This window comes from Cervus canadensis, chromosome 1 (genome assembly GCF_019320065.1).
Source record: "Cervus canadensis isolate Bull #8, Minnesota chromosome 1, ASM1932006v1, whole genome shotgun sequence".
In the NCBI taxonomy this organism is placed as follows: Eukaryota; Metazoa; Chordata; class Mammalia; order Artiodactyla; family Cervidae; genus Cervus; species Cervus canadensis.
This window is the reverse complement of record NC_057386.1, coordinates 49,650,937-49,662,955: the sequence shown is the minus strand read 5'-3', so window position 1 is coordinate 49,662,955 and position 12,019 is coordinate 49,650,937. Positions and strand designations below refer to the sequence as shown.

At 41.3% G+C, this 12,019-nt stretch overlaps 1 protein-coding gene across 1 annotated transcript; it reads left to right on the top strand.

Moving 5' to 3' along the window:
* Nucleotides 1–4,301: 4,301 nt before the first annotated feature.
* LOC122450401 (ubiquitin-60S ribosomal protein L40) lies at nucleotides 4,302–4,840 on the top strand. The gene has a single exon (XM_043482736.1). It carries the CDS (start codon nucleotides 4,357–4,359, stop codon nucleotides 4,741–4,743), a length of 387 nt encoding a protein of 128 aa, XP_043338671.1. The 5' UTR covers nucleotides 4,302–4,356; the 3' UTR covers nucleotides 4,744–4,840.
* Nucleotides 4,841–12,019: the final 7,179 nt, after the last annotated feature.

Genomic DNA, 12,019 nt, shown 5'->3' with positions numbered 1-12,019 from the left:
GAAGTGAAGTTAGTCGCTCAGTCGGGTCCAAGTCTTTGTGACCCCATGGGCCGTAGATTGCCAGGCTCCTCTGTTCCTGGAATTCTCCAGGCAAGAATACTGGGGTGCGTAGCCATTCCCTTCTCCAAGGGATCTTCCCGACCCAGGGATCGAACTCTCGTCTCCTGCATTGTCAGGTGAATTCTTTACCGCTGAGTCATCAGGAAGGCCCCTATCTATTTTACACAGACCCAGTCTTCCAGTTCACCCCACTCTCTGCTTCCCCTGGTGTCCATACATTTGTTCTCTATTTCTGCTCTTCAAATAGGATCATCTATACCATTTTTCTAGATTCCACATAGGTATATCAATACACAATATTTGTTTTTCTCTTTCTGGCTTCACTCTGTATGGCAGTCTCTAGGTCCATCCATGTCTCTATAAATGATCCAATTTCATTTCTTTTTATGGCTGAGTAATATTTCATTGTATACAGGGACCACATCTTCTTTATTCATTCCTCTGTTTATGGACATCTAGGTTTCTTCCATGTCTTGGCTATTGTAAACAGTGCTGCAATGAACATTGGGATGCACATATCTTTTTGAGTTATGTTTTTCTCTGGGTGTATGCCCAGTAGTGGGATTGCTGGGTTATATGGTAGTTCTTCATGGCAAATAAAAGTGGAAAAGGTGGAAGGAGTGGCAGATTTCCTCTTCTTGGGCTCTGGGTTGTTAATGCAACCCTGAAATTAGAAGACAATTGCTTCTTGGCTGGAAAGTTATGACAAACCCTGATAGTGTGCTAAAAAACAAAGACATCACTTCGCTGACAAAGGTCCATGTAGTCAAGGTTATGGTCTTTCCAGTAGTCATGTACAGATGTGAGAGCTGGACCATAAAGAAGACTGAGTGCTGAAGAATTGATGCTTTTGAGCTGTGGTGTTGGAGAAGACTCTTGAGAGTCCCTTGGACTGCAAGATCAAACCAGTCAATCTTAGAGGAAATCAACCCTGAATACTCTTTGGAAGGACTGATGCTGAAGCTCCAATACTTTGACCACTTGATGCAAAGATCTGACTCATTGGAAAAGACCCTGATGTTTGGAAAGACTGAAAGCATAAGGAGAAGAGGGCGACAGAGGATGAGATGGTTGGATGGCGTCACCGATTCAATGGACATGAGTTCGGTCAAACTCTGGGAGATGGTGAGGGACAGGGAGTCCTGGCATGCTGCAGGCCGTGGGGTCGTGAAGAGTTGGTGACTGAACAACAGCGGCAGTTCTACTTTCAGGTTTGATTTTGTTTGTCTGTTCGTTAGCTGCGCTGGCTCTTTGTTGCTGCATTTGGGCTCTTTCTAGTTGTGGTGAGCGGGAGCTACTCTCTGATTGGGATGTATAGGCTCCTCATGGCAGCAGCTTCTCTTGTTGCGGAGCACAGGCTTGGTTGCCCTGTAGTGGGTGGAAGCTTCCCAGACCATGGACCTTAACCACTGGACCACAAGGGAAGTCCCTGCGTGCTTTTATATGTTTAAAATTCTCTATAATAAAAAGTGTAAAAAAAATGTAACCTAGAGATAGTTATGCCCCAAATCAAATGAAAAGTCTCATAAAAGGTAAGGTCATAGCTTACCCTTTTTCTAATGTGGCTGTGGTGATTTTAAAAACACAGCCTCAAAATTCTTTGATACTTTTCCCATTAAGTGGTGGCCTCTATGTCTCTGGCTTTTGAATCTAGGTGAATTTGTGACTGTTTTGCCCCATAAAATCCAGAGGAAGTGATGGTATGCGACTTTTGAGGCTGGTCATAAAAGGTTGCTGCAGCTTTCTCCTGGTTCTCTTGGAACACGGCTCCGCCAGAAGTCAGCCACCAATGAAGTAGTCTGAAAACCCTGAGACCACCTTGCTGGGGAGATCATGTGTAAATGGTTCAGGAGACAGACCTGACTGAGCTCCCAGAAGACTGCCTGCAGCAACTGCCAGCCACGCGAGTGAGCCATCTTTCATGTCCAACCCAATCGGGGCTTCAGATGATTTCAGTCCCAGCCAAAACCTAACTGCGTCCAGGTGAGAGAGCCTGAGATAAAAGTGCCCCCTAGAGCTCTCGTCAGCGTCCTGACTCACAGAGTCACAGGCCAAAGCAAACGGTTGTTGATTTATGTCACTAAATTTGAGGGGTAATTTATTATGTAGCAACTGTAACTGAAACTCTAATCAGGTAGAAGAACCAAAATTAAGGATACATAGAGCGAGAAAACTGCCTTTCATTTTTTGAAAACGTAAGTACTGTGTTTGATTTTAATGACTTATGGAAAGCTTTTGCTTATGATTGAGGTATAAGAAGCAACTTGAGTCACTTCTAATAATCCTTCTAGTTCTAATATTTTCTAATCGATAACAAAAAATGGAGTTTTTTACATTATACATCCAATTTTTCACTGCTATGCAAACTAACTTTCATTTAAACAGCATCATTTATTAAAAATTTCAACAAATATTTGACTCAAGCACTATTGCCAAGTGCTGGGCACTGTTCTTACATCCTCTAAGGAAATTTGGCTTCTTTTTTTTAACTGAGGTAGAGTTGACATATTATTATGTTAGTTTCATGGGTAAAGCAAAGTGATTTGGTTATGCATCTATATGTATATATCTATATTCTTTTCTAGGTGAGCGATCACACCATCATGATTATCTGAGTCATGAAGATCTTTTTTGTACAGTTCTTCTGTGTATTCTTGCCACCTCTTTTTAATATCTTCTGCTTCTGTTAGGTCCATATCATTTCTGTCCTTTATTGAGACCATCTTTGCATGAAATGTTCCCTTGGGATCTCTAATTTTCTTGGAGAGATCTCTAGTCTTTCCTAGTCTATTGCTTTCCTCTATTTCTTTGCATTGATCACTGAGGAAGGCTTTCTTATCTCTCCTTGCTATTCTTTGGAACTCTGCATTCAAATGGGTATATCTTTCCTTTTCTCTTTTGCTTTTGAGCTCTCTTCTTTTTACAGCTATTTGTAAGGTATCCTCAGACAGCCATTTTGCCTTTTTGCATGTCTTTTTCTTGGGGATGGTCTTGCTCCCTGTCTCCTGTACAATGTCATGAACCTCTGTTCATAGTTCATCAGGCACTCTTATTAGATCTAGTCCCTTAAATCTATTTCTCACTTCCATTGTATAGTCATAAGGGATTTGATTTAGGTCATACCTGAATGATCTAGTGGTTTTCTCCACTTTCTTCAATTGCAGTCTGAATTTGGCAATAAGGAGTTCATGATCTGAGCCACAGTCAACTCCCGGTCTTGTTTTTGCTGACTGTATAGAGCTTCTCCATCTTTGGCTGCAAAGAATATGATCAATCTGATTTCGGTGTTGATCATCATCTGGTGATGTCCAAGTGAAGAGTCTTCTCTTGTGTTGTTGGAAGAGGGTGTTTGCTATGACTGGTGCATTCTCTTGGCAGAACTCTATTAGCCTTTGCCCTGCTTCATTCTGTACTCCAAGGCCAAATTTGCCTGTTACTCCAGGTGTTTCTTGACTTCCTATTTTTGCATTCCAGCCCCCTATAATGAAAAGGACATCTTTTTTGGGCGTTAGTTCTAGAAAGTCTTGTAGGTCTTCATAGAAATGTTCAACTTCAGTTTCTTCAGGGCCTTAGGAAGCATCACTATGAACAAAGCTGGTGGAAGTGATGGAATTCCAGTTGAGCTATTTCAAATCCTGAAACATGATGCTGTGAAAGTGCTGCACTCAATATGCCAGCAAATTTGGAAAACTCAGCAGTGGCCACAGGACTGGAAAAGGTCAGTTTTCATTCCAACCCCAAAGAAAGGCAATGCCAAAGAATGCTCAAACTACCACACAATTGCACTCATCTCACACGCTAGTAAAGTAATGCTCAAAATTCTCCAAGCCAGGCTTCAGTAATATGTGAACCGTGAACTTCCAGATGTTCAAGCTGGCTTTAGAAAAGGCAGAGCAATAAGAGATCAAATTACCAACATCTGCTGGATCATCGAAAAAGCAAGAGAGTTCCAGAAAAACATCTATTTCTGCTTTATTGACTATGCCAAAGCCTTTGACTGTGTGGATCACAATAAACTGTGGAAAATTCTGAAAGAGATGGGAATACCTGACCACCTGACCTCCCTCTTGAGAAACTTGTATGCAGGTCAGGAAGCAACAGTTAGAACTGGACATGGAACAACAGACTGGTTCCAATAGGAAAAGGAGTATGTCAAGGCTGTATATTGTCACCCTGCTTATTTAACTTATATGCAGAGTACATCATGAGAAACACTGGGCTGGAGGAAGCACAAGCTGGAATCAAGATTGCCGCGAGACTCTTTCTCTTCAACCAGGCGGCCGAGCAGACGCAGAGATGCAGATCTTTGTGAAGACCCTGACGGGCAAGACCATCACCCTTGAGGTCGAACCCAGTGACACCATTGAGAATGTCAAAGCCAAAATCCAAGACAAGGAGGGCATCCCACCTGACCAGCAGCGTCTGATCTTCGCGGGCAAACAGCTGGAGGATGGCCGCACTCTGTCAGACTACAATATCCAGAAAGAGTCCACCCTGCACTTGGTGCTTCGTCTGCGAGGTGGCATCATTGAGCCTTCCCTCCGCCAGCTCGCTCAGAAATACAACTGCGACAAGATGATCTGCCGCAAGTGTTACGCCCGCCTGCACCCCCGTGCTGTCAACTGCCGCAAGAAGAAGTGCGGCCACACCAACAACCTGCGCCCCAAGAAGAAGGTCAAGTAAAACTCCTCCACCGGCTTCTCCTTTGCCCCCAGGGCGGCCTCCTGCCCAATCCCCGTGGTCCTGGGGCCTCAATAAAGTTTCCCTTTCGTTGACTGGAGCAGTAAAAAAAAAAAAAAAAGATTGCCGCGAGAAATATCAACAACCTCAGATACGCAGATGACACCACCCTTATGGCAGAAAGTGAAGAAGAACTAAAGACCCTCTTGATGAAAGTGAAAGAGGAGAGTGAAAAAATTGGCTTAAAGCTCAACATTCAGGAAACGAAGATTATGGCATCCGGTCCCATCACTTCATGGCAAATAGATGGGGAAACAGTGGCTAACTTTATTTTTCTGGGCTCCAAAATCACTGCAGATGGTGACTGCAGCCATGAAATTAAAAGACACTTACTCCTTGGAAGGAAAGTTATGACCAACCTAGACAGCATATTAAAAAGCAGAGACATTACTTTCTCAACAAAGGTCTGACTAGTCAAGGCTACGGTTTTTCCAGTGGTCATGTATGGATGTGAGAGTTGGACTATAAAGAAAGCTGAGCACGGAAGAATTGATGCTTTTGAACCGTGGTGTTGGAGAAGACTCTTGAGAGTCCCTTGGACTGCAAGGAGATCCAACCAGTCCATCCTAAAGGAGATCAGTCCTGGGTGTTCATTGGAAGGACTGATGTTGAAGCGGAAATCCAATACTTTGGCCCACTGATATGAAGAGCTGACTCATTGGAAATTGACCCTGATGCTGGGAAAGATTGAAGGCAGGAGGAGAAGGGGACGACAGAGGATGAGATGGTTGGATGGCATCACCGACTCAATGGACATGGGTTTGGGTGGACTCCAGGAGTTGGTGATGGACAGGGAAGCCTGGCATGCTGCAGTTCATGGGGTCATAAAGAGTCAGACATGACTGAGCGATTGAACTAAAATATTCTTTTCTTTTCCAATCCTTCTGCAGTATAGGATATTACAAGTCATTTCATATAGTTCCCTGTGCTGTACAATAAATCCTTGTTGTTTATCTATTTTATTTTAGATTGGTTTTTTATGCACTCATTTTTTAAAAGATTTTTTTTTATGTGGAGCATTTTTAAATTCTTTATTGAATTTTTTAAATAATACTTCTGTTTTATGTTTTGCTTTTTGACCATGCGGTACGTGGGATCTTAGCTTTCTGACCAGAGATCAAACTCTCACAGCCTGAATTGGAAGATGAAGTCTTAACCACACTAGGGGAGTCCCTCTATTTTTTATATGATACTGTGTATCTGTTAACCCCATACTCTTAATTTACCCACCCACCCCACTTCCTAAGGGAACTTGTTGATCCAAATTTAGGTATAACTGAATCACTGTGCAGTACACTGGAAACTAACACAACATTGTAAATCAACTATACTTCAGTAAAAAATTTTAAAACACACACACACAGAGAATAAATTTAGGCATGGCATAAGTAAAGACACTGTCTCACATCCCAATTGCCCTTTCCCCCAACTTCCTTCATGTTTTTGCAGGTTTATGAGAGTTGGCACCAAAACACTCTTTTCATGGTTTTTTAATCTTTTCTGAAGAAAAGGCCTTTTGATTCAGAAGGTACCATATACAATACTGAACTCTGTTCATTTGGGTATATAAATACCAAGGAAATTGGCTTGGGTACATAAATATCGAGGAAGTTGGCATTAAATTCTAGGTAGTTGCATGGCAAAATTGCTACAAAAATAAATAGCATTATTATTTTATGCAACACTGTTTAGTAATCTTAGGGTACATTTCTGGACCAACATTTAGAGTTTTGGCTTTGTTCTTAAGCTGGAAATGAGAAGAGCTAAATGAAATGACAAATTGATATCTTTTTTGCTTAGGCAAAATGATGAAAATATGAGAAATTAATTTGAATTTTAAAGAAATGTCCAAGGTGCACCTGGGCTCCAGTTCAAAAATTTTGTTTGCTTACTGTGGTTTCATTATAAAATAACCCACTAATTTTACAATGTTAATCAGTGTGCATATGTGTGTATGTATATATATGTATGTGTGTGTTTGTATATCTCTACCTATAAATTTTTTTTTTCATTACAAACACATCTATAATACTTAAGATGAATCCGTATGGTTAATTTGCTTTGCTTTCTGCAAGGTAAATTAAAAGTCAAATTCATTCTAAATAAATTAGTGCTGTACTTAGGAGTAGGTTAAGAGTTGGATATTTAACTTTATCTCCTTCTGGAGTTGATAGTATTATTGGTATCTCCCAAATTTATAGCTCCTGCCCAGACTTCCCCTTGACTGAGCCCCAGATTTATATATTCAACAACCTGCTTGATATTTCAATTTGGTTACAAGCTACATAAACTAATTTTAACTACCTAGGGAAAAGGAAATTTTATGGAAAGCTGTGAGGATGTAACAGAAGAGGTTGAGAAGGTTGAAGAAGACAGGAAAGAGGCTGGCAATTCCAGAATGTCTTGGTAGAAAGAACTGCTCAACTATCTCCCCCTAAGGTTTCTTCCATCTCTGGGTCACTCCAGACAAGATTAAAAGTCCTGAAGAGAGTTTGGTTGACCCCAACTTGAGGCATTTGACAGCTCTTTGGTTGATCCAGTGTGATCAGATTTGCAAAGATGTAAAAGTTACCAAGACTCGTTGTTGGTATAGATGTTCTCATATGCAACTGTTGCAAGTAAGTTGTCTTGGCTTTTTCTGGAGGCTGATAGTACCCTAAGATATATATATATACACATATATTCTTAAGGACACATTCTTTAATCAAGACAGTTCACAAGGTAGAATTTTTCTAAGGGAAAAAAATTACGATGTTCCATATTTGTTTACATAGACACATGCCCATTATGTACTGTTATATGAAAAAAGCAAGTATAAATAGTATGTACAGTATGACCTTATTTTTTTAAAATAAATACATACATATATGCACATTAAAAAGTTTTAAATTGAGATATAATTGTAACATAATAATAAGTGTTTCAGGTATACAGCATATATATATATATTTTTAAAGTGTAAATAAACATAGAACACACAGCCAAGTATGTTTTCACTTCAATAATCAGAAAAGACAATAAACTTATTTTAAAACAGGGTGTTTGTTTATAATAGCCAGGACAAGGAAGCAACCTAGATGCCCATCAGCAGATGAATGGATAAGGAAGCTGTGGTACATATACACCATGGAATACTACTCAGCCATTAAAAAGAATTCATTTGAATCAGTCCTAATGAGATGGATGAAACTGGAGCCCATTATACAGAGTGAAGTAAGCCAGAAAGATAAAGAACATTACAGCATACTAACACATATATATGGAATTTAGAAAGATGGTAACGATAACCCTATATGCAAAACAGAAAAAGAGACACAGAAATACAGAACAGACTTTTGAACTCTGTGGGAGAAGGTGAGGGTGGGATGTTTGAAAGAACAGCATGTATATTATCTATGGTGAAACAGATCACCAGCCCAGGTGGGATGCATGAGACAAGAGCTCGGGCCTGGTGCACTGGGAAGACCCAGAGGAATCGGGTGGAGAGGGAGGTGGGAGGGGGGATCAGGATGGGGAATACGTGTAACTCTATGGCTGATTCATATCAATGTATGACAAAACCCACTGAAATGTTGTGAAGTAATTAGCCTCCAACTAATTAAAAAAAAAACAAAACAGGGTGTTACTAAGTAAAAGTAGAGACAGTATTACTTAAATGTGCTTGCAGGTGAGTTGGAAAAACACTGTTGTGTTTCTCCTTGATTCTCCAACTATTACGACACAATACATCTGACACCAAATGTGTGGGTTTTCTACACATCAAGCAACTTCCAACACTGTTGAGTGTGCTACAATCCAATTCAGTTCTGACACCATCTACCTGCAGTTTCCTTAACCCATCTGATCCACAGGTTAAGGGCTCAGTTGCAGAAGTCTGTTTCCACTGCAGATGCTAATCTCAAGTGTACTTCTGACCCTCTGGCTATAAATCAGTGTTCCTCTGCTCCCCTCCTTGGGTTCAATAATTTTCAAGAATAGAACTTCTCTGGTGGTCCACTGGTGAAGAATCTGCCTGCCAACACAGGGGACGCTGGTTCGATCCTTGGGTGGGGAAGTAAAACCCCACATGCCTTGCAGCAACTAAGCCTATGCAGCACAACTACTGAGCTCTCTCTAGAGCCTGTGCCCCACAACAAGAGAAACCACCGCAGTGAGAAGCCCACACACTGCAACTAAAGACTAGCTCCCAGTCGCCACAGCTGGAGAAAGTCCACGCGCAGCAACAAAGACCCCGTGCGTCACAAGAAACACCCAGCACAGCCAAAAAAAGGAAGAATGGTCACAAAACTCAGGAAAACTCTTATGTATACTGGCTTATTATAAAGTACATAATAAAAGATGTGAAGGAACACCAGCTGCAGAGATACACAGGATGCAGTCTGGAAGTGTCCCAAGCATAGGAGCTTCTGTTCCTGGCGAATTGGGTAAAGCAAACTCTTGGCATGTAGATGTGCTTACCAACCCAGAAGCTGTCAGATCCCAGTATGATTGGGATGTTTATAAAGGCTTCTTTACATAGGCATGATTGATCATTAGTTCCATTTCCAGCCTCTCCCCTTCTCTGGAGAAAGGCAGGAGGAGGGAACTGGAGTTTTCAAGCTTCTATTCACAACATGTTCTTTCTGGGGGGTCAACCTCCATCCAGGAGCCCACCAAGAGTCACCTCATTAGAACAAAAAACATCCCTATTAACCAGGAAATTTTAAAGGATTTGGAAGATTGGTGTCAGATTCTCCTATCATTAAGGAAATTAAAAAGATCTTAGGAGTTCTATCCCAGGAATCAGGAGCAGATACACACACACACACACACACACACACACACATATTATATAACATATATACATATATATATGTTTCTTCTTATTGTTTCACAGTTGATTATTTCTATAAAGTGGTATCTCAGACATTCCTGGTGTTATTGTGGACAGGAATCCGCCTGCCACTGTAGGAGACATAAGTTCGATCCCTGGTCGGGGAAGATTTCACATGTTACGGCGCAATGAAGCTCATTCGCCATAACACTGAGCCCTGAGAGCCTCGCCTGCTGAGACTGCGTGCTGCGAACACTGAAGCCTGAGTGTCCTAGAGCCTGTGCTCCACATCAAGAGAGGCCACCACAACAAGAAGCTTGTGCACCTCAATGAAGAATAGGCCCCACTTGCCGCAAACAGAGAAAGCCTGAACTCAGAAACAAAGAACCAGTACAACCAAATAAATAATTTTAAAAAGTGATATCTCACATTTAAGTTCTTAATACACCCTCCAAGATTTTAATTGTCATGATACTACTTTACTAAAAATAGCATCAGTGATAATAATAATGAACATTCATGGAGTGCCTGCCACTATGTTAAAATCTTTCTATGCATTATCTTCCCCTTCATGGAAAACAACCTTGTCATGATGAAGAGGCTTGCATAACTCAATGAAGCCATGAGCCATGAGCCATGCCATGCAGGGGCACTCAAGACAGACGGGTCATAATCTTTCAAGCTAGGCTTTAGCAGTATGTGAAGAGTTCTGATAAAACATGGTCTGCTGGAGAAGCAAATAGCAACCCACTCCAGTATTCTTCTTTGAAGAACCCCATGGATAGTATGAAAAGGCAAAAAAATATGACACCAGAAGATGAGCCCCCCAGATTGGAAGGTGTCCAATAAAATACTGGGGAAGAGTAGAGGGCAATTACTAATAGCTCCAGTATGTCAGCAAATTTGGAAAACTCAGCAGTGGCCACAGAGCTGGAAAAGGTCCGTTTTCATTCCAAATCTCAAAGAAGGGCAATGCCAAAGAATGTTCAAACTGCCAGAGAATTGCACTCATTTTACATGCTAACAAGATTATGTTCAAAATCTTTCAAGCTAACAGTACCTGCAGTACCAAACTCTTTCAAGCTCTAGCAGTACCTGAACTGAGAACTTCCAGAGTCCAAGCTGGGTTTAGAAAAGTCAGAGGAACCAGAGATTAGATTGCCAACATTCATTGGCTAATGGAGACAGCAAGGGAATTCTGGAAAACATCTACTTCTGCTTCACTGACTATGCTAAAGCCTTTTTACTGCATGAATCACAAAAAACTGTGGAAAATTCTTAAACAGATGGGAATACTTGACCACCTTACCTGTCCCATGAGAAACCTGTATGGGGGTCAAGAAGCAACAGTTAGAACCTTACATGGAACAACGGACTGGAAGAGTATATTGTCATTCTACTTATTTCACTTATATGCAGAGTACATCATGTGAAATGCCAGGCTGGTGAATCACAAGCTGGAATCAAGATTGCTGGGAGAAACATTGGTAACCTCAGAAATGCAGATAACACCACTCTCACGGCAGAAAATGAAGAAGAACAAAAGAGCCTCTTGATGAGGGTCAAAGAGGAGAGTGAAAAAGCTGGGTTAAAACTCAACATTCAAAAAAACTAAAATCATGGCATCGAGTCCCATCATTTTATGGCAAATAGAAGGGGAAAAAGAGGAAGCAGTGACAGACTATATTTACTTGAGCGCTCCAAAATCACTGCAAATGGTAACTGCAGTCATGAAGTTAAAAGATGCTTGCTCTTCGGAAGTAAAGCTATGACAAACCTAGACAGTGTGTTAAAGAGTAGAGACATCACTTTGCCAACAAAGGTCCATATAGTCAAAGCTATGGTTTTTCCAGGAGTCATGTATGGATGTCAGAGTTGGCCTGTAAAGAAGGCTGAGCACTGAGTTTATGCTCTTGAATTGTGGTGCTGGAGAAGACTCCTGAGAGTCCCTTAGACTGCAAGGAGATTAAGCCAGTCATTCCAATGAATATTCATTGGAAGACTGTTGCTGAAGTTGAGGCTCCAATACTTTGGCCACCTGATGTGAAGAGTGACTCATTGGAAAAGACCCTGATGGTGGGAAAGATTGAAGGCAGGAGGAGAAGAGAGAAGCAGGGGATGAGATGATTAGACAGCATCAGCTACTCAATGGACATGAATTTGAGCAAACTTCAGGAGACAGTGGAGGACAGGAGGGCCTGGCATGCTGTGGTCCACGGGATCGCAGAATCAGACAGGACTTAGCGACAGAACAACAACAAATGCATTATCTTATTCAAAGCTCACCACAGCCTTATTCGGTTGACATTATTAGTGACCCCATTTCACAAATGAGGAAACAAAGACTTTCAATCAAGTCAGTGGAAAGTCCCAGACTGCCACCCAAGTATATTTAAGTCAGCCCCG

Bases quoted from the DNA above. Each gene is read 5' to 3' on its own strand.
- LOC122450401 (XM_043482736.1), top strand. From the start codon at position 4,357: ATGCAGATCTTTGTGAAGACCCTGACGGGCAAGACCATCACCCTTGAG.